Source organism: Xenopus laevis, chromosome 2L (genome assembly GCF_017654675.1).
Source record: "Xenopus laevis strain J_2021 chromosome 2L, Xenopus_laevis_v10.1, whole genome shotgun sequence".
NCBI classification, from domain to species: Eukaryota; Metazoa; Chordata; class Amphibia; order Anura; family Pipidae; genus Xenopus; species Xenopus laevis.
In genome coordinates this window covers 107960547-107988303 of record NC_054373.1, presented here as the reverse complement: position 1 = coordinate 107988303, position 27757 = coordinate 107960547, and the positions used below count along the sequence as shown (strand labels likewise).

Genomic DNA, 27757 nt, shown 5'->3' with positions numbered 1-27757 from the left:
GCCTACGACCGGAGACATTCTGTAACTCCCAGTGGCAACAACCAAAGCAAAACTATACAAATGTCCTTACCTGCCAAGTATGCAACACTCTCAGTGTTCACTTCAAATTTATCACAATTTCTGTGTTTGTTGACAAGTGCCAAGAGGGTGTGAAGGATTCGTATTGTCCTCGCCACAGTTGTAGGAGATGGGTGTCGATAACCTGTTACATACAAACATATACCAAATAGCTTAGCTTGCCCTGAAACCCTGGGTAATACCCTGAATATTCCATCTTTCTCTAACCACTAAATTGCAATGTTCTACAAAATCTCAAATGGCACATGACAATAAGGTAGAGCTAATGAAATCTAATGTTATACGAAGTTTAATGCTGAGAGGGGGCAACGTGGTGAATACATTAAAGTGAAGCATTACAGAACTCTGGTTTTTATCATGATTTTCAAACAATAGCATTTTTATTGCTTTCCTTTTTCACATATTCCTAGGTGAGGACAGCATAAGGGTCTGTTTAACTGGATAACTGAACCATAATATAAATTATAATGTTGAGACTCTGTCACATGGCTTTTTAAAGGTTTAAGCTTTTATATCTTGCAGCGATACAAGCATGGTACTGTGAAATACAATTTGACAGTATAGGGTAAGAGCAAAACATGTTTGTTCACCCTTCTTACCACAGCATTTTACTCGGAAAGGACAGATGAGATGTGTCCATATCCCAAGCAGCCCAAAAATGTATGTCAGTAGTACGGGAAGTTCACTTGTCATTTTTTTTTTTAACTTAAAATTTATACTTTAAATACATACTTTCTCAAATGACAATTATTACTCCTTTGTTGTATTAAAGATGGAGTCATTATGCATACATTTGCAGTAAATTTACTATCTAATTGGTGCCGGTCCATTTGGATACAAGTTCCAACATTATAAGGATTAATTTAGTTTCATAGGACAGACAATCCTTTAATAATGAAGGTGTGATAATTGTTAAACATTCAAAAACTAAAGACAACCATTATAAACTAAAGACAATCTAAATCATACCTTTAAGTAAATGTCCGACTAGTGCAAAATTAAAATTAGAGTTAAAATTGAGCCCAACAAAATGGTCCATTTGTTTACAATGCCATTCCTCCAATGGATTTCTTATTTCCATAAAAACTTCTTCTGGACTCTGAAAGAAAGTGATGCCAATAACATTTTATTTCAACTTGTGAACTGGAGTCACTATACCTAAAAAAATAATTTTCTGGTTAATAAAGCCCTAAAACTTTTGAGAAAAACGAAAACATACCAATTGGTTAAGTTCCTGCAGATGGGGATGAAACCTTTAGCCGTAAGGTTTCAGATCATCCTGTCTTGGTACTTTTACCTTAGATTTCAAAAATTAAGCCAATGCCTGATAACTACAAAAATGTACTGAAGGCACAATGTCTTCATTGCCTCCGAATACTATTCAGAAAAAGCACAGGTGTGCTGTGCAGTGCAAAGTTCTAGAAAAGATTGCCTTGATATACGATTTAAGGCCAGAATAAGAGCTGAAGGAGTCTATAGAAGAAGACTGCAGGCAATGAGAGCTAAGCTACTGCCCTGCAGGCTCTATCTCCCCATCCAAAATAAAGAGAAAGAAAAACTTTTAAAACTTTCAGCACTTCATAATACAAAGAAACTTTTCTTTTTTAAACAAATAAGCCAGTGGGTGCACACATTATGCATTTTACAATGAAACATGTTTGCATATATAAAAAACAAAAAATGTACCCACTTTGTCATTGAACACTCTGAGGCCATCTAAAGTGTGCAAATTTTGTTCAAGAAGAGCTGTTCCTGCTGAATAGAGATTAACTTCATCCAGCTGCAATACTGCCATAGCCACCCAGAAGAGAGCCTTGTGCATTGGAGAATCCTAGGAAGAATACAGAATGTTAAGTTAAAAGTTTGCTTGCCTACCAACTTCCAGTGGAGGGCACCAGTCTGCTTATCCATTGTGTTTACACTGAAGTGCATTCAGAAAGGTGAAATTGCGCTGCACTACGTTTTCAAAAATTGTGTTCTTTTCGCCAGATTCAACACTTAATGCAACTTAAGTACTCCTTCAAAACATTTCTATAAATGCAGGGACCACATCCTCTTGTTTCTCTGACACTCTAAATCTTTATTGTAACTCTACGCTATATTTATTATTATATAAGGATGCCCTGCTTGTTTTATAAATTTATAGATCTGCTGTACAGTGCTGTGTAAACAAGTAGCGCTATATAAATAAAAATATACATACATACAATAATTGGTTCTCACAAATACTCAAGTGTTTGTCAAACATACCTTATTCAGAAGAGGCTGCAATTTCGTTAGTGCTATCACAGTGGCTTCAATTAAAACTTGGCTGTTGTAATTGTCGGGACCTTTCAAGCAGCTCTCAAGCCCCTTGGGGAAGAGGATTATTTCATAAATATAATAGAAAAAAACACATCAATGTAATTTACATTTTAGTCCACACCCTAAATTTGCAGCCACCTTACAAATTTATAATTTGGTATTTATATAGTGGCAACAAATGCACTCTGTACTTTGAAAAGATTATACATTATCACATCAGTCCCACTGGAGCTTACAATTTAACCCTGCTATCATATATTCTAGTCAATTTTAGTAGCAGTACTTAAAAGTAACTTATACTGCTTAAGACTAGAACAGGTGTAAGGAAGGACAATTAATAGAATGTGGGATTTCATTTAATATTTTATGGCTTAAAACCAAATAGATTTCACTGAGATTGCTGCTATTCGCCTCCTCTACATGAGTGGATATGTGGCCTATTACAAGAATAGCACTGCTTAATAAAATGAAATGCACAGGACATTTCACAGTATGCTCTTTCTTTATGTTCTGTTGTTTAACTGAACAAAACACTGTGTATGTATATATCTACAAAGTTTTACTTTGTATACAAATCTACAAAGTAAAATTTATCTTTTTACTATTATACCGGAGGAAACAAAATTTAAGTCATTAATAAAGGAAATGATCACGTGTTTGAATACTTTTGCAAGTCACTTTGTATGTATATTGTATATTTATGAGTGGGAGTTTTTATATTGCCAATGGCATTCTCCATACAGGTCATCTATAAGAGGCTGCAAGGTCCTATCAAGTCAATTCATTAAAAAGCAAAGTGTAGCATATTGTAGAGACCCAAAAAAAACGTATACATGCTTGCAAATACCTTGCTAAGTATTCGAATGATCTGTTTGATTTGGCCATGAGAAACTCGTTTGCTAATGCAGCCAAAAACCACAAGAGCTCGTGGTTGAAGTGATGGGTTATATTGAAAAGCAAACCTGTGGGTAAAATGATAAGCAATTTAAATAAAATGAAAGACATGTCAAAGGCAAATCAGTTTATGCTCTGGCAATAACATACTTCTGAGCTAGTTCTGTCCACTGGTCCAGCCACTTGCAAGTTGGGATATCTCTCATGCAAGCCTAATGGTAAATGAAAAGATGTTACCAACTGTATATACGAGCTATGCAAAAATCACTTCCACTCAACAATGCATGAGGAAAAAACTCAGTAGGGTCAGACACTGCTCCATATTAAATATCTTTACAATACACTCCTGAGTAGAAAGACACTACGTACTGTAGCATATGAAAAAACATTTGCCCTGATTCAGTAACCACAGCTTCAAATGACGTACTTGTTTTTTATTACACCAACTGTACTATACCTGTAAAAGGTAACTGACTAGTTACTATGGTCAAATGTTAAAAACTTCTGGTGATTGTTGGCAAGTGTTTCTTTACTCTTACCCTTCATTTACACATGCTTACCCACCAGCACAAAAATAAAAAAATATATTTAGCATAATATTTTGGCACATTTTGTACTTAATTACAGATTTGGAGCATTCCTAAACAATTTAATCTACAAAGCAAGATTTAGATGAGATTCAGTGTTTGGAGCTGTTGGTGGATGAAATATTTATTCCACTAAATCTTAAGGAAAATGTATACTTGTTGCACGTTTCCCCTTTAAATTAGCTTTCATCTCGGTATAGATAAGCGCATAATGTAATAACAGTCTGGAAATTATAGAAATCTGTCTCAAGTAATTATTGCCTCTACCTCCATAATTTCCAGCAAGGCTTCAGTAACAGTTTCCAATGAGGTCAAAGCAAATGTTTCCCTCTCGTAGGAGCCAGGTGAGAAGGACCGATCCCGATAACTGGATCTGAAGGCTATCACAGCTGCCGATTTAACCTTGCTTATGCCAAACAATAGGTAAAACTTGGGCAGTGAGAATTCAGTCAGGCTTAGCCTTAATACCTGTTTAGTTTCCTCTGTAAGGGATACAAGATTACATGAGTTACAAAATGTACACTTGTGCCAATCTAGAACAGGTGTGAGGAAGGACAATTAATAGAATGTGGGATATCATTTAATATTTTATGTCGTAAAACCAAATAGAATTCACAGACTTTGCTGCTATTCACCTCCTCTACATGAGTGGATATGTGGCCTATTACAAGAATAGCACTGCTTAATAAAATGAAATGCACAGGACATGATTTCACAGTATGCTCTTTCTTTATGTGCTGTTGTTTAACTGAACAAAATACTGTGTATATATAGAACTCAGACCCTTTTAGTTTTACATTATAGGAATGGTGATGCCTCATCATCTTTGGTGGAAAAAAAAACCCCACCTACTTTCAAGACATCAAATTGCACTTAAATTACTGTAATTCTTATTCAGTGCCCAGCATCACTTCCTGTAGGAAGGGATTATATCCCATTTCCTGTGCCTTGCACTTTGAGCAAGATAGTTATCCTCAAACTTTATCCTTCTAAAGAAATGTTCTCTATGCAGTAAAGTCACCAGTACATACCACTGAAATTCAGCTGAGAGCAAGTGCACAGGGAGTGAATGATATTGATGACAAGCCCATGGGTGGAAGCTCGAAGAGACAGTGGGCCAGTTGCCACTAATAGGGTGACAACATGGAAGAGGTAGGGAAGATGGGCAGCAACATCCAACGAGTTGTTGAAGGAAAGCATCAGCATGTATCGGGCAAGAATGGCAATATCATCCCACATAAGGTGCTGCTCAAGAGTGGGAGTGGGGGAGAGGCAGGTCTTGTCGATTATTTTACACATTCTACCGATTACCTAAAACAAACAATGTAGTATTATTTTCATGCATAAAAATAGCCTCACACATAATAAAACCCACATAGACATACACACACATTATATATATATATATATATATATATATATATATATATATTATATTTATTTGCATTATAGTCTGCCATATGTATTATTAAAAACAGATGTTGGTGCTAAACCCAGCATGCTATGTCCTTTGGTATTAAGGATAATGCAGGGTTATGTAGTCCAATTCAAGCAAAATAGCCCTCAAGGCACTGTGACAATAAAATAATGTGCAGACGTGTAATTGCGCTGGAGTGTTTCAAAGAGAACCAACCTTGCTTGAAACCAGTTTCACATTGCCCGAAGCAAGAGCAACAGCTGTATCAGCCATAACCTCAGCCTTAATGGAACCCAAACCACCTGTTGCACTGGTTTTGATAAAGCTGTCCAGGACAACATCAAGAAGATCAGTGATCTAGAGAATGTGGGAAGAAAATAAATTAAAAGAAAGCCAGAATATAGCTGGTAGCTTCTTTGTATGAACAAAATACAAAACAGGAAAGATCTGAATACTGCTTTGCTATTACAAGCTACGGAGAAAATTTACAGCAGCATAAATGTAAAAAAATGATAAACCATGTTTTACACCGATACATTAGACTAGATACATTCATAAATTAAGGTTACAATGGCACTGTGATTGGAAAAATACCCCAAAAAACAAAACCCGCAGCTATTAAATTGCTATTGCTACAAATTGAACACACTGGTATGGTAGGAACCATGCCCCAGGAAGGAAGTGGTTTTCCTTTATCCCTGGCTTTTTGAAAAGGAAAGAAATAGAAAACATTTGATTCCTCTCACTTTTGTAAAGCTGTAAGCATTGTGGGGTTAAAACATTTTTTATGGATCTATGATAATTTATTTGGTTGTGTTATTGTCCCTATAAAGCGATAACTGCTTTACAGACAATAGAAATTGCCTCTGAATCAAGGAATATGGTCTCTGTTGAACATATATTTAAATACTACTAGGGATAGAAATTAAGAAATACAGGATAGTGAATTCTTCAAACTGTAGTTATACACTCAAAGCCAGTATATAGTATATCCTATATATGTCCCACTGGTGACTCGTCCCAACACCATATATTCCAACAAGTAATATTAATAAGGGGGACAAAAGGACAGGATGCAGGATTACTGCTAATGTGCAATTTTATTGCAATCCACAGAACATCTTTCGTGCATCACAGGCCCTTTTTCACTTTAAAAAGGGCCTGTGATGCCCTAAAAATGTTGTGTGGATTGCAATAAAATTGCACATTAGCAGTAATCCTGCATCCTGTCCTTTTGTCCCCTTCATCAATGTTACTTGTTAGTATAGTGTTTATAATTAATAGTGTGTTCATTTACTATCTGTAAAGTCTGGGGGTGTTAAAGCAATGTACCTGGCCAAGACTGCCCCATATCTTAGCTTGTATAGATGGATACATTTGTTTCTCGTTGATGGTCATGGTTATAAGTTTGTCCAATATAGCACTGACACGCTGACGTTTAGCATCATCTGTTAGTTTACAGAACCGAACAAGGTTTAGCAGCCAAGGTGTCATGTATTCAAGACATAGATGCTTCAGTTCAATACCTGAAAACGAGTAAACAAATACATCAGAATACCATATCACCCTAACCTTTATCCAAAAATTAAGCATACATTCACACAGACATCATGAACTGGCATCTGATCTTCACAACTATGCCAATAATGGCACATGGGTGGTTTTAAAAAAGCATCTGGGCATCAAGTTTGCCAAATTTACGACATTCTTGAGTCATCGGGGCGCTTGTTTCCATGGTAGAACAGGAATAGGTTCTAATGAAAAGCCTCTTAGACTAATTCATGTGAAAATGCTTGGCAGCGACATCCAAATGAATTAGTTGTGGCACAGTAAGCGGATTTGCAGCCCTTCATAGTTGTTTCTTACCATAGAACCAAACACCACAATTTATAATCATAGTCTAAAGAGGGACAGATAATACAAGATTTTAAAACACACATTTCTTTCACCTAAGCATTTTTAAGGTCCCAGCACTGAGATAATAAGTACTTACTGGATTTGCTGAAGCCAGAGATGCACTCCTCTAAAAACTCAAGAGTTAGATGTGGCTCATTAGCTGCCAGTGTCTTACTAATGGAAACTATGAAGAGAGTATTGTTGGCAGGAATGCACAGACCCGAAGTCTCTAGTAACTGCCCTTCAATCTTTAAATTAAAGGTACATGTTAAGGCACACAGAAGGTTATATGCAGCAGACCTGCAAGGAAAAGATAATACAGCATGCTTAAGGTACTGAATGCAGAAACGTAATACAATTGAAAACAAATTCACACCTTATTTTGAACAAAAAAAATTTTGCTGCATGCAACATTTTTCATTCATTTCTTAAAGGGGCGGTTCACCTTTAGTATGTTGTAGAATGGCCAGTTCTAAGCAATTTTCAACTGGTCTTCATTATTTTATTTTATTTTTTTATATTTTTAATTATACGCTGTCTTCTTCTTCTCTTTCCAGCTTTCAAATGGGGTCACTGACCCCAGCAAAAAACAAATGCTCTGTAAGGCTACAAATGTATTGTTATTGCTACTTTTTATTACTCATCTTTCTATTCAGTTCCTCTCCTATTCATATACCAGTCTCTGTTTCAAATCAATGCATGGTTGCTAGGTAATTGAAAAGGTCCAGAGGTTTTGAATTTGAGTGGGAACAAGCAGAAATGTTTGGGAGAGCAGTTCCAAACAAAGCTTTTTAAAGTTGTACTGCAGCAAATCATTGTGGGAGAAGGTGCCCCAGTAAGTAAGTAAGATGCTACAACACCTATAATTTGCAGCATGATCACACAATGCCGTATGAGTCTTATGCATATATTTATAAATCTGTGTTTAAAGGGAACCTATATCTATGTAGATTGCAGGCCTCTCTAACAATATATAGCATTAAACATATACCTTTCTAATCGTATTTGCCACTGGATAATCCTAAATAAATAAAAATGTCATTTTAAATATTAATGGCAGCCACCCCTACACACATGCTAGGCTACATTGGCCAATGAATGGTCAGAGCTCTGTCTATTATTCCAACACCTCTTCAGCTTTAATGTTACAGTTTAAGCTGCATTATTATTAACATATTTAGTAGATGCGTAAGGACTACATCACCTACTACACCTTTATTAGCTTACATTTTTTCATGTCTTAAGTCAATTTTCTGTTGACCACGTTCTTTTGACTAAAAGTACCGAGATACGGAGTTGTGGGGCTAATATTATATTTGTAGAACAGAGCTTTGCAACAAAGATGGCTGTTTCAAACGCACAATCTTAACCATGTTGCTTCTATTTTAGGGTCTGGCCACACTAGCCGGTGGAAGGCAGATCGGGGAGATTAGTCGCCGCGAAGAAGAGGAGATTTGTCGACTGGCGACGAATCTCCCAGTGTGGCCAGACCCTTAAAGGTGTTGTCGTGTAACACATGCATCCAAAGCAAATGGACAATAACACATTCACCTCTATAGGCTAATAGCACACAGGCCATTTGTTTCTTGCCACTGGCAGTTATTTAGGAGTAACACAATGCTGAATGATACGTGGCAGTGAAAGGTAGGCTTCTGCTAAGATATTCTGAGGTTAGTGTTTAACACCCTACTACATGGGCTTCAGTATTCTTGTTTCCCATAGTTGACTTGAGGTAGAAGTGCTTGTGTTTTCCATTCAAACAAAAAGAAGATGTGAAAGGAGGTTACAGGCACTTTTCTCAGCACCAACAAATTCCCATAGACTAACACTGAACCTTTAAACATAGAATTACATTGCCTTTGAAACTAACTGTTGCTTTTTCAACATATATTTAGCTTTGCTGGAAGCCAAAAGGTTAAAACACTTTAGAAATAAAAACACATTTCCCTCAACGTTACTTATAAATACAGTAGACCTGTTTGTGCAGGTCTCTTAGGGTAAACCATTAAAAAAAAAAAAAAAAGTTTCTACCGTAGACTTGGGTCTGAACTTCCCAGATTTAATAAAGCAATGTTTAGTAGTGTTCCAGGTACATCCTTTGGACGGATTTTAGTGTGCTGAGGAATGGAATCTGGTTGCGACAGTTCCCATCGAGTCCGTATGTGAATGATAGATTGGACGATGGCTTCACACTCCTGGTGCATGAAAGTGAGAGGTGTCCCTTGGTTGGCGATAGTTAAAGTGAACTGGTTTTCATCCACCAAACAAATCTCTTCAATTTCAGATGCGTAATAAATGTCATTCAGAAAGACTGACTGCCCGAGGACTCGAGTTCGCTCTGCCGACGTTACCTGAACAGCTGTAGAACCCACCTGCAACAAATTGGTAGCGAGACATCAGTGCTCTGCTTAGATGGGAATACAATTTAAGAACCATAACAGCAACAAATGCACATTATTCAGTTCTCATGTTCAGCTATTTGTTCGCTTATACGTATTCAAAATTCCTATATGGATGTGATATGGTCCCTTTGACCGAGTGCAGTTATTAATGCCTAGTCTAAAGTACAGTGATAGCTTGCACCTCTGTACACTGTGCCTTGAGCAGTAAGTGAAAGCCCAATGAAAGGTACCGATTAGACTCCATTTCAGGACTTTGGTTCTTGTGAATAGCCCCCTATTGAAAGCTCTGGCCTCGTACTGGTAGCTCCTTCACACATACACATAGTAAACAGGCTGCCCATCTCACTTAATATGCATGACATACAATTTGGTAAGTGCTAGCCAATCAACGTCACACATATGTGCATAGAGAGGTGACTTTTCTTAAAAAAATACTATTGTTTATCCTATCTGGAGTGTGCACCTCCAGAGAAAAATAATTTTCAGGGTACAGATGCCCTTTAAATCAGCCACTGGAATACCAAGAACCAGTGTAGCCATTCAGATTAAGGGTAATTGATTGGGCATTGTTGTGCTTTAATAAGGTAAAGGTGCTGAAAAACTTTATGCAACAGTATGTATTTTTCTCATTCTATCACTTTATCTTGCTTAGAATCTAATATATGTTTATAACCCATATTGATACACATATCATAATCATAGAGGAAACAAAAAAAAAACAAAAACTTACTTTTATAGAGACCTTGGTATCTTTGTGGGCTAATTTGAGTGCATTATGGAACAACTTTAGGTCTTCTTCCAACGCCAGTGTGGCTGCTGGGAGTTTTTGCTGTTCGTGTTCAATATGCTCTGCCAACTTTCCAGATGGGTCAATAAAAATTAGCCTCTTGCTGCCTTTCAGGCCAGTTAACAGCCTTTCGTGGTATTTAGTGTATTCCCTGACCCAAGAGTTGCAGTTGTATATATAAACATTTGTCACATTTTCATAGGCGAAACCAGGAAACACCACAAACCATTTGGAAAGAAAGTCTGTCTTGAAGCGATTGCTGGGCCCAGCATGGGTGAGATCTACTACTATTTCATATGGCTTGGCATAGTATGGCTTTAGAGTCAACAAGACGTGGTAAATCAGTAAGTCGCCATTGATCTGACCAGTCTTGAACCTTTAAAAAGGAAAAAAAAACCCCCACATCAATATAACAGTTTATGAAAGGTTAACAGCAAGAAAGCAATAAATGCAAGTACACATATAACATTAATAGCAACAGAATAGGCTAGAATTTTTCATTAATTCTTTTTATTAACTTTGCTCTTCACTCACGTTAACCCCTAGAGAGAGAGAGGGGTATTTCTGAAGTAGACATTTTAAAATTCAGAGTTTGGCACATGGCAATAATCATATTGGCATTGCAGAATTGGAGCCTTATGTTATTGGAATGTTAATAGTGCTGCCAATGATCAAATATGAAGTAAGATATGTTTTATTAAATTATTTCTACATTTAAACCTCAATTTATCAGCTGGCAGGTCAAGCAGGCAAGAATGAATGTACCTGGCTAGCCCCACATTTAAAACATAGAATATCTGACTAGGCCCATGGGATGTAAGTTCTGTGTATTGTGCTGTGTTGTATCAAGATATCGCTACTGCCAATTACAGAGGGTAAATAGGAGTGAGTGAGATTATCACAATCTGCGTAGGTGGTATATCTGGAACCCATTTGGTATAGCAATTGGCAAATAGGTTGGGGTTAGAGTAGACATGAAACACTAGCTGGTTTTTGTTTTGGAAGCCAGAAGTTGGAATCCGTGAGACTGCAAACAAAGGTGCAATTTCGGCCCGAACCGTGGGTATTGGGCCGACCCACACATTACTTATGTACTGTATATTAATGCATTTTGTTTCAACAGCGCCACCTGCTGGTCCATTTCCGACCATGAAGTAGTCAAGCAAGTTGTCCAGAGAACAAAAGAGGGATGGTCTGCTTCTGATCAGAAAACTTATTACATGTATAGGACCTGTTATCCAGAATGCTCGAGACCTGGGGTTTTCCGGGTTAATGGATCTTTCCATAATTTGGATCTTCATACCTTAAGTCTACAATAAAATCATGTTAACATTAGATAGACCAAATAATTTGTTTTTGCTTTCAATACGGATTAATTATATCTTAGTTTGGATGAAGTAAATTTACTGTTTTTTTTATTACAGAGAAAAGGGGAATAGTTTTAAAAAAATTTGGATTATTTGGATAAAATGGAGTCTATGAGAGACAGCCTTCCGGTAATTTGAAGTGTGGAAGGAAAAGTCTTGCAGGCCCTAGATGGCCCCTCGCATTCCTAAGCCCCCCTCCAAGGTAGACTGAGCAGTTTCAAAGTGCCCATGGGGCCCTTCTATGAACTGTTTCAAGACTACCCAGGAGACAGTGTGCCATCTGAGAAGGTCCTTATCAGTAGTCTGTTATGTTATCCTTTTGCTTCTAGCAGGTGCCCTGGCCTTGAAGCTCTCCCACTATGTTACTCCCTTCTCGTTCACATAGCTAGCTAACACTAGATAATTGTACACTGAGACACTATGATAGATACTTGGCAATACTCCCTTTTCTCCCTAGAGAGGCCTTTTCCCATTGAAGTTCCTCTCCTGAAGGGTATATAATGTGTGGTCTTTTCTTTGTTCAGAAGTTCTGACCTACTTGTGTATCAGAACCCACGGAGCTCGTGTATGTTTATTATATAAATAATAAACTTGGATTATTCCTTTTACCTCGGTGATCTCCGGTCTTTGGATTATTCCCTATCAGAAGCTTTCTGGTTAACTGGTCCCATATCTGTATTAAAGTTATCCGAGATTATTAAGTTTTTCCTAACTAGAATATCATCAGACCAGCCATCTTTCATTCTCCGGACAACTTACTTGATTACTTCATGTTCATGAATTGACCAGCAGTTTTTGAGAAGGGCTCACGTAATGAGCATTGACATATCAGTGGAAATAGGGGGTTGAGTTCATAGGCAGTAGGCGTGCACTGTGAGTCAGAGGTTTCCAAGAGAAAAAAAACGCTGCCTACCGAAGTGGAGATGCCTAAAGTGATTTTATACTGTTCAGCTCATAGAAAAGTACCGAACATTTATACTACACATTATATTTAGATCTTTTATTGACCGATCCTTTAAACTTGCCTGCAAGCTGGGCATCCCACAGACTGCCTTAAGGTCTGCCCCAGTCTGGTAATATTTCTAATAAAATGCCCTGCTACAGGAAAGAGGTATGGGCTTTATTTATTTATTTTAAATTCAGCACATAACTTTTGTAATACATAACTAAGTAATACAAATAGGAGTACCAGAACGTTAGGTATAAAGGTCAAAGGTACAAGAGTCCTAAGTGGTTTAAGTGCTGGAGGAAAGCTGGAGCTTTGAAAGGCAAAAAATGCTAAACGTACAAGGGGTGTCTCCTATGTTAGTTCTAAGCAAATGAAGGGCTGCCATTTTTTCCAACACCAACTTACAGGGTGCCCAGACCCTTATAAAGGAACTCACATTATGTGTTAATTTTAACTTTAAGGGACAGAATTATCAAAGGTCGAATTTCAAGTTTGTGTGAGTTTTTTTTTTTACTCTAATAAAATCGAATAACAACACACAACTCAAACGGGAGGTTATTTAAGAGAAAACTCGAACGTCTAAAACTCAAACGAATATTACCGACCCAAAAACTCGAATCAAATTAGATTAAACTAGAATCTAGCTTTTTTTCTACGAAAAAACTCAAGGCTATTAACATCTTCAAATGGGTCACTGGAGCTCTGCCATTGACTTCTACATGAACTCGGCAGGTTTTAGGTGGCGAATAGTCGAATTTGAGTTGTTCCCAGGATCCAGGTATGATAAATCTCGATTCTAATTAGAATTCGAGTTTCGATTATTCCCAATTCAAATTTGTAAATTTTGACAAAAAAACTATTTGACCTTAAATAAATCTGCCCCTAAATTTAACACCCAACGCTTCTTCAGACACTGCTGATGCAGCTGAGACATAAGGCCCAAGGGAGGGGGCAAAGAGCCAATAGGCTGGACATACAGTTTACATCAGTATATTGGGCCGCTGCTCTAGCTTAGCATTACTGTTATTGCAGCCATGGCTGAAGAAAGTAAATGATCACCAATCTCTTTAAAATTGTACAACAGTATCCTCCTAAGAAAAAACCTGTCGACCAGGTTGTGGCACACACAAACGCATAACGAGAGCATTCCTCGGGTTGCTTGTTATGTGCAGGCATGTGCCATAGGAAAGGGGAAAGCACCAAGCTGTGCAGGGACCAGGACATTGAATAAGGGCTGCTTCTTAAACCCACACCTCCAGTGGGGGAAACATTTTTAGGTTATAGATGCCCTTGAACATAGCGCAAAAAATGGCAGGGGGTTAATTTCCATATCAGATTTGTGCCAGGAAGTATTTAAAATATTGGCATGTTACAGTAAGAACTCAGACCATCTCTCTGCAGTGATAACGTTATACTTGAAAAGGTGAGAGACACTTTTGTGCTTTAACAGTGCAATGCATTTCCTGTTATGTATGTGACTGCATCTCCTTTTTTTTCAAACAGTAGTAGCCTGTAATGAACTAAGTCTGAGATTTTACACATCTTTATTACAGATCACTTTGCCACAGATTGCCTCCGGATTAGACGTGGTCATATACGCACAATATGACCAAGCAGTTTAGTCAACCAATCCCTGCTACATCTATGTGCACAGCATTTGCCCCAGAAGCATATCCAATAAATATCTGGTATGTGTATGGTTAGCATCATGGCTCACAGTAAGGAGGTAAATACTATACTGAGCAGTATGGCAGCAAAACGGAAGCTTTTGAATACCTCCCAACTGTCCCGTTTTTACAGCTCAACCTGCAGTCCCTCCTTTGTACTGGAAAGTCCCATTTTTCTCTGCACTGAACAGCCAGAAAAAGAAAAAGTTTCTAAATTAATTGGCTTTTGGCAGAGAACAGCCACAGCTTCAGATAAGATACTTTTGTAACAATTTCACGATAAGTAATTTTAACAATATAAGAGAACAGGTCCCTTGGGAAAAGTTAGACTCACAGCTTAAAGGGCAATTCACATTCATTAGCAAAACTGTAATTACTGAAGCAAAACACAGAAATATGTTCAAACTTTCATAACCTGCCAAATTTTGTAAAATGAACATGGTAATTAGGGGGTGTGGCCACAAAAATGGGCATGGTCAAAAAAAATTCAGTGTACACTTTTTTGTCCCTCTTCTTATTTTCAAAATGTTGGGAGGTATGGCTTTTGTTTGGCTGGATAGGCTCAAAAAGTTCATGGTGCAATCAATTTGCTGCATCAGGTCAATGTCCTTCCCACCGCAGTTGTTTTTACTTTTGTTGTACTTCAAGCATATTTAAAGGGACTGGTAATTATTTTAACACAGATATATTTGTCCTAACCTTCCCTTCCTTCTTGCCATGTGATTCTCCACTATAAAAGTTCGGGTTCAAACTGTGTTTTTTACTAAAATGTAAAAAACATTGAACACAAAAATGATGATCTGTAGAATGCCTTATCACAATACAGTTTTGCGGCCAATAAATCGGTTTATTTTAGGATTATTGTTATCTTCTAACTGCTGACAAATGTATAATCATAACCTCTTCATTCCTCCTCATGATGCATCTAGACTTTGTCCTGCAAACACTGAAAATCTTGTCACACAGCCCAACAGAGTAAATACAATGGTATTACATATTGCCTAAGATATTATCAGTCATTTTGTCTTTACAGATGGTAAATGAAACCCGTGTCACATGGCGTGAGCAAGAAAAAAAAAGAAACAGGAAGTATGTCATCTGTGGTTTTTCTCAACTTCAGTTAAGGAAACGGCAAGAAAATCATGGGTCCTTCAGACACAACTCCAAGAGATTTCTTGAAGACACACAAATCGTTTGCTCATTTGCATAGATGAAGAACAGATCAAGTGAGTGCACTTCTCTGGATTCACAGCAAGGGTCAACTTTCTAATTTTCTAAGGTAAGTAAACAGCTTAACAAAGAAATAAGATTTGGTATTTGAATACAGGCCAGGTCTGCATATGGAACAGGATGAGAAATAACAGGTCAGATATAAACCTTCTTTATATCTGTGTAACAGTACAATGAATTTAGTAATAACGAAGTAGATTCCAGTTTGCCAGGGAGACAAGGCACTATCACAGCAACACTAAACTGAAGTCATTGTTGTAGCAGAGATTTTTTTTATTCATTTTTATTCATTTGTTGCCAGTTTTATTTCCTACAAAAATGTAAGACCAGGGCTTTCAAGGCTTGTATAAAAGGGGTGAGGCTCCAATCTAGTACAGTATATTAGTCATTTACCAATACAGAGGATCAGAAAATAACTAGCATCATGCAGTAGGGAATGGGCATCTTTTTTTTAAACAGGAATAATTTATGGTGTTTAAAATGAATTAAACACCAGTTTTAAACTGCAAAACTACTGATTATTGTGCCTCAAGTGTGTCTAAAGATAAATGTCCTACAGTAGCCCAGTAATAACCCTGCTCTCAATCCAAATGGAAATCCGTGAGCCTATTGTAAAATTGAGGTGCACAAGTGGCATCTGAACATGAAGCAAGTCTGTCTAGAAGAAATGGGCCAAAATCACCCCAAACTGTGAAAAGCTGGTACATACCCAAAGGGAGAATTGGTCAAGGGCCTCAACACATTATGCATTTGTGTATGGTGTGTGTTATGTGTGTATATAGATATGTGTGTGTATATAGGTATGTGAGTGTATATAGGTATGTGAGTGTATATAGGTATGGGTGTATGGTGTGTGTGTGTGTGTATGGCTTGTGTATAGGTATATGCGTATAAAGGTATGGGTGTATGGTTAGTGTGCGCTTATATAAGTGCGTATAGATATACAAGTGTTGTGAAATCTATCTGGATTACTGGGGACCTGGTGTTTTCCAGCAAAGAAGTTTTTTTTTTTAAAATGCTGACAACTTTCTTTAAAAGGGTTACTCACATTCCAAACACTTTTTCAGTTTAGTTATTTTCAGATTGTTTACCAGAAAGAAAAAAAAATTTAAATTGCTTTCCATTTTTTATTTTTGACCGTTTTTCAGAAATTGAAGTTTAAACTTTAATGTTCCCCTGTCTGGCAGCTCAGTTATCCAGGTGCAGATTCTGAACCGTTATGATTTGTCACATTAGAGGATACATTTCTCAGCAGCATCTGTGGTACATTAGCAATTATTGTATCATTTCTAACAGCTGCCAGTGATGAAACAAAGATAAGAAACGCTATTGTTTCAAACATGTTTACAGAGTTGATAACCCCCTTCCAGAGCTGGTTAAAGGGCACCTGTTGGGGCAAAAATATTTTCCCCAACAAAAAGGGCGGGCTAATAGAGCCTGCACTCCGGTTGGGGGGTAACAGTAGATTTTTTTTTAAAAAAAAAAATTGCCCCCCACCAGCACTAGGACACCGGGTGCGGCATTCGCTTATTATGTGCATGCGTGTGCCCCAACACGGTCATTGGGGAAAATATATATCCAAACAGGTGCAAAGTTTAACTTTAACATCAATATAAGAAAAGCGATCACAAATAGAGGATGATAACTGAAAAAGTCTATTTCTAGTGATCTATCTGAAAACAGCTGTACTGAAAAAGGTGTTGGAAGTTGAACAACCCCTTAAAAACAAACAAAAAGAACCAAAAATAAATGAGAACAGACAAAAGACTCATTTTAACATGGTTTCATTTCATTCTACATAGGGTATTTAAAGGTTACTGGCACTTTTAATTCTGGTACTTTCAATTTTAGTGCAATCAATTTGTACTCAGTGTAGTTCAAACAGCAACAGCTTATTTTAGCTCAGCTTTAAAAATAAAAATGTTAAGTAAATGTGTGACCTAATGTCTATATCTATCACGTCTTTACCAAGGTACATCATTTACAGAGATACAGCTGGATAATGCAGTGCCGACTGAGAACGGCTCTGATACTTGGAGCTACTATTTTACTGAGCAGCCATGCACAAAGGAATGAGACAGATTTTCAGAGCACAGCCAACTCTCTTGCTTCTACTGCATCTATTGCAACGACTATACTTTTTAACAAAACTGAGAACAGCACAAATTCAGAAGAACCTTTTAGCAAAGATATAACAGGATATAAAGAAGTTAATACAAGCCTAATCCTAAACACACCTACGCAAAAAGTGGTATTGAACACTGTAACAGAAAGTTCCCCGATGATTAATACTGTTACAAACAACCATTGTGACAGCGCGAGGACAAGAAATATGGTTCAGAGCAAAGCATGTATCTGCAATGCAGACAAATACAAGACTGCCCTAATAATATGTATCATCATTATAGCTGTACTTGTGCTTGTTTGTGCAATTTTAATCATAAGCTCTGTGGTTTTGGCAAATAAAGTATCACGGCTTAAAACCAAATTGACACAATCAAAGCGCCAGGCAAGAAGCAATGGGGACTTCCTGAGTGCTTCAAGCATCTTGTGGCCTTCGGGTATGGAAACATGGCAGAAGAAATCACAGACAGCCACTTTAAAAACTGAGGAGATTTCTTTGAATGATACAAACACAAGTCAAGATGAGAAAAACCAACCGATGCTGAGTTCAACAGACAATGCAATGCAATCCAAAGAAGACAAAAGTATACGCCTTGACAATGAGCAAAGCCTGCCTTCCAATTATGTTGTGGAAATATAACATATTTTTTCTGAAAATATTTAAAGGTTGCATGGTAACGTGTTGACTTTGGTTCCTTTTCTTCTTGTTGTTTATAAAACCACATCCGTTTGTTAAATATATGTTTAAAGAAAAAAAAAGACGACAAAAAAAAGTGCTTGTTCCTTGTGTGGTAATTTCCCTGTAAACATATTTATGTTGCAAAGCTGTTGCTTCAAATGTATGTCACCCCGGAGTATTTTGTGATCAGAGAGATTTTTGGGTAATAAGACGTGAACATTTTGGATTTAAATCACACAAATATACATGTGCCATAAGGCTTTAGGTCATCATACACAGGCTAATATTAGTTGGTGACTTGGCCCCTCTAAAATGTGCAGGTATCAAACTCCCATAGTGCAAGGGCTACATTGGACTGTTCATGCGGTTTTCTCATACAGAGACAGATTCTTGGCCTTGTTTTGATCTGAACGTTGACCCCGTGTGCAAATGAACAAGCCAATCTGACACACTTGGGGTTTTTATTTATATAGAAACCTGGGTAGACATGGATAAATACAAATACCTGTATACATATTCCATTAATAACGGTTTTAGTCATCTCGATACCTTGTACACGGTTTAGTATTCTGGTACCGAAGTGATCCAGGTTTTCGAAAAGCACTTTTTAAAGTTCTAGGGCTGCATTGCCTCTGCTTATATTATTATTATCCCTTTAGCTATACAAGCCAGCAGGATTTTAGGTCATTAAGCTTTTTAGTATGAAGCTAAAGCTGGCACGATCACTAAATTAGTGGATCTAGGCCAAATTTGTCCACCCACTAGCAGGGACCAATCAGGTTAATCTATTCCTTTGTCCTGGGACCTGTGATAGGATCACCCATTGGGAAGGATAGGATAACTCCAATAGATATCGGGTCGATTTTATAGCCTTCAATCGAGTGCTGCTAGATCTGAATCCTTTTTCATTCATGTGAATAGGAAATGATCAGGGGTGAATGCTGTCCACTGCCACAAGTAAAAAAAAAATAAAAATGCTGCATGTGTGACAGCCCTAAGTTAACATATCTATTAAGTACTATGTTTTAAATAATGTGCTGGCAAATCAATTCATCTAATTTTTTTCTCAATACAGTGAAACCTCGATTTTAAGTACCCTGATTTTAAGTTTTCCCGCATTTACATATTTTATTTGTGGACACACTAGTTTGTAATGCATTTCAATTTGTGCATTTCCCTGAATTTAAGTAATGTTTTCTCTGCTTTTACATCAAAATTTGTCCTGATGTACACAAAAACTGCTTTTTTTTCCTCTATGAATGTTATTATTTGTGAGATAAAGAGGTTTAAAATACCAATCAGATGTATATTTTCCTTGGTTCTGCCTGTAAATGATCAATTCCAATTAGTTTGCCCCTTATCCAGTCCTGCACCAATCACTTATTGCTTTAGGTTGTGTATGTGACTGACAGAGAGTCTTGCGCATGCCCCCCATAGTGTAACATTAACACTGCAATGCTAAACCCTTGTTACACAGTAAAACAGACTCCTGTGCTTATATCCTTTCAATACTTGAAGAAAAAGTTACCTTAGCACATTTGCATGATTTTACATAATTTGTTCCTGGGCCCCTGAAAAACGTAAAATGGGGGTTGTTCTGTACATATAATGATAATGTCTAAAAGCAACACTAGTGGTCCCGTTTGCCATGTTCCGGACTTACAAACCCAACTCAAGGGTTAAACCATCTGCAACAATTTGAAAAACGACATGCTGTTTTGAAATGTAAAAATTCTACACCCCTCGCATCAGCCATTTCCTGAAAACATGCATCAGCTTCCCCTTTTTTGCTTTAATTATAGAAGAAAAAAAAGACGAAAAAGAACACTATGTACTTCAAACACTATCTTCTACATGCATGGGTGGAAGAAGAAAGTCTCCATTTGCACTGGTATGTATATTATGTATCTGCTGCTTTTTCTGTGGGCAGCTCTTGAAACTTCTTAAAATACACTGAGGATCAGACAGGAAACAGTAGAAGTAATTAAATGATGTATAAATTATGTGCCACGTGTCAAAAAACAGGACGATCTCTGTGATTTGCAGAGCTTACAGTCTAATTGTGAATATGTATGTGTAACATATAGACAAACTGGTATAACAATAAGATGTGGACCATTTAAAAAGACATGGGATTTGAAAAGTGGTTTACATATGCTGTAAACAGTTCTTTAAAAAGGACAATCATGTCAAAACATCCAACAATCAAAGTTGGATAGACTATTTGTAAAATATCTTGTTGGATGGAAACTCATCATAAAGTTTTACAGTCTGAAAGTTGTGTTGATCAGATAGCAAATCGGTCATGTAGTTTACATTTCAGATTTTAAAATTATACTATTTTTAGACTTATGGGTGTTTTCTAGGGAGGTGCTTTATTTTACCTAGGAAAATTATATACAGGTATAGATCCTTATCCAGAAACCAATTATCCAAAAAGCTTTGAATTACGGGAAGGCCATCTCCCATAGACTTAATTTTAATCAAATTCACATTTTTAAAAACTATTTCCCTTTTCTTTGTAATAATAAAACAGTACCTTGTACTTGATCCAAACTAAGATAATTTTTAATCCTTATTGGAGGCAAAACACTCCTATTAGATTGAATAAATGTTTATATGATATTTTAGTTGACAAGGTATGGAGACCCAAATTACAGAAAGATCCCTTATCTTGAAAACCACAGGTCGTAAACATTCTGGATAACAGGTCCCATACCTGTACTGTTTTTTTTTTTTTTTTTTTTTTATTTCTTGATTTTTGTATAATACTCTGTCTAATACCCCAAACACCAGAGAATACTGAATACACATTTCTCATAAAATGAACAAATATATCAGGCATTTTATTGTGTGTGAAAACACAATTGATTTGAAAGGGGGTCTTCAGTACATGTGTGAGTGTGATGGAGACTATGCATAGGATTACCAAGGCATGTACTGCAGCATATACAGTCACCTCTACCTCAGTATGGATATTACAAAATAAGCACAGTGACTGTTTTGTGACAAAAGTTTCACCACTGTTAAACTGACAAGAGAATAAACCTTTCTGGAAAGTACACATGCATGGTGAATAATGACGGCTTTCTACTCAAAACAACACACTGCAAAGCTATGTAAAAGTATTAGTGATTTTTATGATATCTCTGAAAACTACCTCAAAGCTTGCACTCTATAGACATTTTCTCCCACTATCTCCCAGCTCTTCTGCTGAGCAACCAGGTATCCCAAAATAGATGTTTGCACTGCAAGAACCACTTGTTTCCCTCAGTTGTCCTCATTGCCTTTAAAGGAGAACTAAAACCTAAATATTAATATGACAAAAAAATCCATATTTTATATGCTAAACTTATTGAACCAACTTAAAATGTCAGATTGTCAATAGCAGCAATGATCTAGGACTTCACATCTGTCACAGGGGGTCACAATCTTGGAAAGTGCCTGCGACACTCACATGCTCAGTGGGCTCTGAGCAGCTGTTGAGAAGCTAAGCTTAGGGGTTGTTGCAAATTACCAAGCAGAATAAGAGGTTGGCCTCTAATATAAGATGATCCTACGAGGCTGATTATTAAATTCTAATGCTGATTGCACTTGTTTCTGAGCTACTATGAAGTAATTATCTGTATTAATTAATAAACGGCCTTATATTGTGACATTTCTATTCTATGTGTACTGTATATTGTGAGTGAGTCCCTAAGCTCAGTAAGTGACAGCAGCACAGAGCATGTGCAGTGAATCAGCAGAAAAGATGATGGGGAGCTACTGAGGCATCTTCAGAGGCACAGATATTTACTGCTAAAGGGCTGTGGTTACCTTGGGCTGGTACAGAAACCCATAACATAATGTACAACATCTCTAGCTAAGCTTTAATTCTACTTTAACGTGAATTAAAATACATAGCAGGATGGGAAGTTGTATTCCAGGCCACAAGCAGAGAAAATAGATGCAGTTTAATTAAAATCTGTTTTGTCTTAATGGGTCGGTAATCCATAAAGTAAACAAAGGCGACAAGCAACGGTTATATATTTTAGTCCACCATCAGCAAATCATTCATAGGCAGCAACAGCTGCATCCTACCACCATGCAGAGGGCATCGAATGATACTGAGCCCATTCATTTCTATGAGTAATGGCAAACAGCAGAGAAGTCCAACTTACAATAATCCAGTTGCTACTGGAAACTCATGCTAATGATAACATTCTATCTGGACTGCTTGAATTGTCTGAATCATCACACCCAGTATAGTTTTACACATTAGTTAAAAGGAGTAAATTCATGGATCAGTCCATGTTTGAATATGTGAATATTATATTTATCCATTTCTTTTCAGTTCTGACAGTGGTTTCTGGAGGTTTGTTATGTCCGACAAATAATAGTGACTAGTTATCGTTAGCCAACAGAAATCTTCTAATCTGTCTGATCAACTAACTGACTGATCACCATGGTATGAAAAATGTCGGGACAATCCACACACTGTCCGAAAATCATATGAAACCAATTTTTGTGTGACTTTAACTTTGCATCTACAGTATGGGCAGCTTAAGGGAAGGCTTGAAAGGGGAAATAAAACTCAATAACCAAAATGCTCACTTTTAAAAACAGTCAGACTTTGTGCAATCCTTCATAAATAATCCTTCCTGTTGTGTTTTCCTATTTACAGTGAGAAATCATGGATCCAGAACAGAATAATTCATCACAAAAGACATCAGAAAATTACATATGGTTGGCACCATGCATAGCAGGAGGAATTTTGATCTTTCTGTTTATTTCTATACTAGGCATTGTTTTATGGAAATGTCTGAAGAAACCCAACATTTCTGAAGAGAATTGGGCAGGCCCATCTCCACTTGCTGATGTGGAATGTTCCAACAGCAGAGTTAACAGTAAGGAATTCAACCTTGGTATAAAGTGTATGCCACTTGCATGCATGAATACAGTTCCAGGAACATGTGACAAGTCCCATATCTTACAAGAGGAATATACACTTACAAATGGCTTGAACCAAGAAAACATGGAGAAGGAGAGGACCACCACAAAACCAATGGCTGCAAGAATCAAATGTATACCAGTACCTTTTCCTACTGTAGATGAAACAACAGATATATCATGCTCTGGACCTGCAAGCCAATCTCCCACTCTGCCTGCCTACCTTGTTGACTCCGATCTACCACCTCCACCTGATCATCTCCTAGACTGAGTATCCAGTGTTCCCATCACAAGATGATACAGATGCCTCCACCAGTAAAGATATCCATAGCAATGCAGAAGAAAATCTTGAGACTTCAACGGCAAAGATTGGCTAAAATCGTAGCTCATGTCCCTTTTTTTTTTCTTTACTCAAAAAACTATGATTATATGGTTCAAAAGAACGTATTTGAATTGTTGTGAAATAAATCTGTCCTTTAATAAAAGGTTTGAAATTAAACAGTATACAAAACATCAAAACAATGTATCAATGATTCGATTTTACCACTACATTTAGCCACTGACTATCTAATGGGTGAAAAGCTTCAGGGCACATTTGTTTCTCTAAATTGCACGGATTTAAAACAAAGCAAAGATATTTCAATATGTAATATAATGGAAATGAAAGTTTTTCTGGAGATATTCTGGAAGCAACTAGGAAGTATTCACACAATGCCTTCCCGTAGTGTAAAGCTGTACATGAACACGGGATTAGTTCAACAAAAACATTTTTCCCAAATCAATTTGATCGTTTGCGATTGATCAGATCCACTGGCAGGAGACTAGATTCACAGACTATAGTTGTTATCTGAACAAGTTCTGATCAGACACTGATAGGGGAGGTCATTATTCCTGGCCTATACACTGCTACTACACAAGCTACTAGTAAGATGTAACAATTGGTAGTAAAAATCCTTCCATAAATGACCAGCTTTACAGGCTAGGAAACTGAAGTCACATACATGTGATATATTTCTTAACATGGGGACACAACAAACATCAGATGAAAGGGGGGAAATATACAGGTATGGGAACTGTCATTTTGAAATTCATTACCCAGAAAGCTCTGAATTCCAGGAAGGCCATCTCTTATAGACTCCATTTTAATCAAATAATTACAAAAATATTTCTCTGAAATAATAAAACAGTATCTTGTACTTAATACCAACTTAGATATAATTAATCATTATTGGAGGCAAAACAATCCTATAGGGTTTAATTCACATTTAAATGAACCCATCACAACCAGTTAGATACTACTCTTTAAATGTATGATATTAAGGAGGTTGTTTAGGTCGAGTTGTTTTTTCCTGAAAATTTTGAGTTTTAGATGTTAATTTTTAGTAATTTTTTTTTTGTTTTTTGTTTTTTTTAAAAAAAAAAAACACGACTTGCTATGTTTTTTTTTTATTATTTGTTCACAATATAACTTGCTTCTGACATTATGCTTTGGCTTTATTTTGTGTAATATCAGCATGCTTATTTGTCTTCAATATCAGCGTATATGTACAGTTTGACTCTTGCTGTTACACAATAAACTTGCTATTTGAAAAAAATAAAATAAAAAACAACGACACACATTTTAAGATTTATTGTAATTGGAAATAGCTTGAATCTGAAAAAACTGCAGCTAAAACCTTTCGAGGTCCTGTAGAAGTCAATGGCAGTGGTCCGTTCAACCACTTGAAGATTTTGGTAACCTTCATTATGTTGGGGTTTTTTTCCCGTGGGTTTTTTAAATTTGAGGATTTGGGTTTGTCACCCCGAATTCACGGATTCGAGTTCAAAAGAAAGCTTTCCAGTTGTGAGTTTATTCAAGGTATAAAACAACCTCACAATCCTGACCTTTGATAAATATCCCCTAAATACACAATGCAATATGCCTGCTTGGAAAGTAATGCTACTTCAAAAGTAGCCCAGGAAACAGTGAGACCTAATTTTAACCTGCCCTCTTATCACCAAATTACAGCCTGATATATCAAGTGATAGACTGTGAGAATGTGAACTCAAAATCCTACAACAGCCTTCTCTGCTGGCTGCACAAAGTTCCCAATAAATTTGAGTCAGCAGTAGAAGCAGCTCTGCAGTCCTCCGAATCGCTGATCAGATGGATGCAGCGTTCCTGTTCACAGTAGCACAATGCAGTTGAAAGCAGCAAGCACAATCCTCTGCAAGGCACTATAGGACTGGAGAAATGCCATTACCTAACAAGACTTTCTTAAAAGGCATGTATTGATTCTGGATACAGCGGTAAGTTTTATTTATGACTAATAAATACGCTTCTAAAATGCAGTGGTGCTTTTTTCCATATTCCACTGATGAGATACTTACTGCAGCACTGTGAGGGGGGGTTATAGTAGACAGCTATAAATAAAATATCTGAATGAATGACTAAAGCTATTGTATTAAACCGATAATGGCATGATTATATAATTATGATTATAAAATAAGTTTTTTTTAAGATCTAGTCCGCAAATAAACGACTACTAGTATTAAGCCACTTGCATTACTGCATATGTTCAAAGTTGCCAAATAAATAATGGTGTATACTTTGGGTTATATTCAGAGCACTATGTGAGCACTGATAGTGATCTTTATATCTTACTAGAAAATCATTTAAACATTAAATAAACCCAATATGCTGGTTTTGCCTCCAATAAGGATTAATTATATCTTAGTCTGGATCAAGCTACTGTTTCATTATTACAGAGAAAAAGGAAATTTTTTTTTATGAACAAATCATTTCATGAAAGCATGTACAATGGATGGAATAGTACCAAACGGCTGTTTATTTTTTAATTACAGATAATCATGAGTTACCATACAATAACATACCCAGGACTCCTGGTTCTTGTATGCTTGGTATCAAATATTATTTGCATTTGCCCTTTGAAGTGCTCTTGCTTGGTAAAGAACAGATATGTAGACTGTTCCGGAAGAAACCTTACAGCACTGCCACATGGGCTGCAAGACAATGTCACACACCTGAATCTGTCTCACAACCTTTTAGACAACTTGGATCATCAATTGACTCGGTTCTCCAATTTGAGATTACTTGATCTATCCCACAATTTGCTCCGGACCCTTCCTGCTCATTTGCCAAGATCTCTTTGGGAGGTTTACGCTAAAAGCAACACAATTAAAGTTCTCCACAAGCTTGACACTGCTTACCAATGGAATCTTAAAGTGCTGGATATCTCTAGCAACGAGATACGGAGAATGGTGTTCATTAATAATACACTGAGCGACTTGCGGTTATTAAACTTGAGCAGCAATCAGTTATGGACTGTTCCTACCAACATGCCATATAACACACAAACTGTTGACTTGTCAAATAATTTCTTGACACAAATTTTACCAGGAACACTGGTAAGGATGCCCAAACTTCAAAAACTGTTCCTGCACAACAACAGATTTGCCTATATACCAAACAATGCCTTTGACCAACTCACAAATTTAAAGAAGATTACACTCCACAACAATCCATGGTCCTGCAAAGAAATGCAAAACATTACCTATTTGCTGAAATGGCTTAAGGAGACAGCAATCCATGTCATAGGATACCCATGTGCCAATGAAACAGCCCACCATGACGCTGAACACATGCCTTCTATAACTGCAAAATTTGATGCAGTATCAGATTATACACCAGTATTTACAACGACTAGCTTGCTTTTTCTGGAGGCTCAAGAAACGAAACTGTACACACAAGTGCCATTTTCCAAAGCCGGGACAGCAGATTCTTTAACTACACCCAGCGATTTTCCAAAGAGCACAAATCATTCCCTAGACACCGAAGAAGGTTCAGCACATGAAAACCTCAACTCAGATTTCAACACATTTATCACAAAGGATGTACCTCTTACAAACGCATATGAAATAGAAGATTCTGGGTCTTACGATTTCACAGTGACCTTGAGCAACAGCAAGCCAATGCCAGTCAATGCATCAGAGCAGACTCTTTCAAGCACAACAATCTCTGAGGGAGTACAAATTACCACTATTCAAGTGACAAAGATACCTTCTGCCGCCCATAAAGATAAAGGTCTTATTACTGAATGTCTCATCCTTCTGCTCATTCTTAACATGGTCTAAAGGCATGATGTAAGCAGAATAAAAATCTATAAAATTCACAATTACAAACACATGAAACCATAAAAAATGATTTTGGAAAACTGCTTTGTTTGCTATAACATATTATGAATGGGAAGAGTGTAATGCATTTGTAAACAAAGCAGTCATTTTTATCCCAGTTGTAAAGTGTATTCGTATAAAAATAAACCTGGACGCTGTTAAAGGCTACGGCTTACAGTGATACAGTTTTCTTTTTAAAGCAGACATTTAAAGAATTCAGGAAAAATGATGTACAGCTATCGAGAGAGAGCTTTTTATGGTTTCTCTTTTTAAA

General features: G+C 37.0%; 3 protein-coding genes across 8 annotated transcripts in view; 2 read left to right on the top strand and 1 right to left on the bottom strand.

Annotated features, from left to right (window-relative positions):
* Positions 1-27757, bottom strand: part of nf1.L (neurofibromin 1 L homeolog) — a 121567-nt gene that overhangs the window by 22220 nt on the left and 71590 nt on the right. For all 6 annotated transcript variants that reach the window (XM_041582299.1, XM_018246997.2, XM_041582300.1 and 3 more), the window contains 13 exons: positions 10309-10741; positions 9208-9548; positions 7274-7476; positions 6613-6806; positions 5497-5637; positions 4895-5174; positions 4131-4345; positions 3427-3488; positions 3230-3344; positions 2329-2430; positions 1769-1909; positions 1048-1177; positions 71-202 (listed from right to left, as the gene is read on the bottom strand). In XM_041582299.1, coding sequence (XP_041438233.1) covers positions 71-202; positions 1048-1177; positions 1769-1909; positions 2329-2430; positions 3230-3344; positions 3427-3488; positions 4131-4345; positions 4895-5174; positions 5497-5637; positions 6613-6806; positions 7274-7476; positions 9208-9548; positions 10309-10741 — 2489 coding nt within the window. The remainder of the gene's footprint in view (positions 1-70; positions 203-1047; positions 1178-1768; positions 1910-2328; positions 2431-3229; positions 3345-3426; positions 3489-4130; positions 4346-4894; positions 5175-5496; positions 5638-6612; positions 6807-7273; positions 7477-9207; positions 9549-10308; positions 10742-27757) is intronic.
* On the top strand, positions 15486-19619 carry LOC108708371 (protein EVI2A). The gene is made up of 2 exons (XM_018247001.2): positions 15486-15627; positions 17551-19619. Exon 2 carries the CDS (start codon positions 17581-17583, stop codon positions 18340-18342), a length of 762 nt encoding a protein of 253 aa, XP_018102490.1. The 5' UTR covers positions 15486-15627; positions 17551-17580; the 3' UTR covers positions 18343-19619.
* omg.L (oligodendrocyte myelin glycoprotein L homeolog) lies at positions 25480-27552 on the top strand. The gene is made up of 2 exons (XM_041582302.1): positions 25480-25599; positions 26155-27552. The coding sequence occupies exon 2, from the start codon at positions 26161-26163 to the stop codon at positions 27442-27444; it is 1284 nt and encodes a 427-aa protein (XP_041438236.1). The 5' UTR covers positions 25480-25599; positions 26155-26160; the 3' UTR covers positions 27445-27552.

Coding starts and splice junctions, on each gene's coding strand:
- LOC108708371 (XM_018247001.2), top strand. CDS start 17,581: ATGCAGTGCCGACTGAGAACGGCTCTGATACTTGGAGCTACTATTTTA.
- omg.L (XM_041582302.1), top strand. CDS start 26,161: ATGAGTTACCATACAATAACATACCCAGGACTCCTGGTTCTTGTATGC.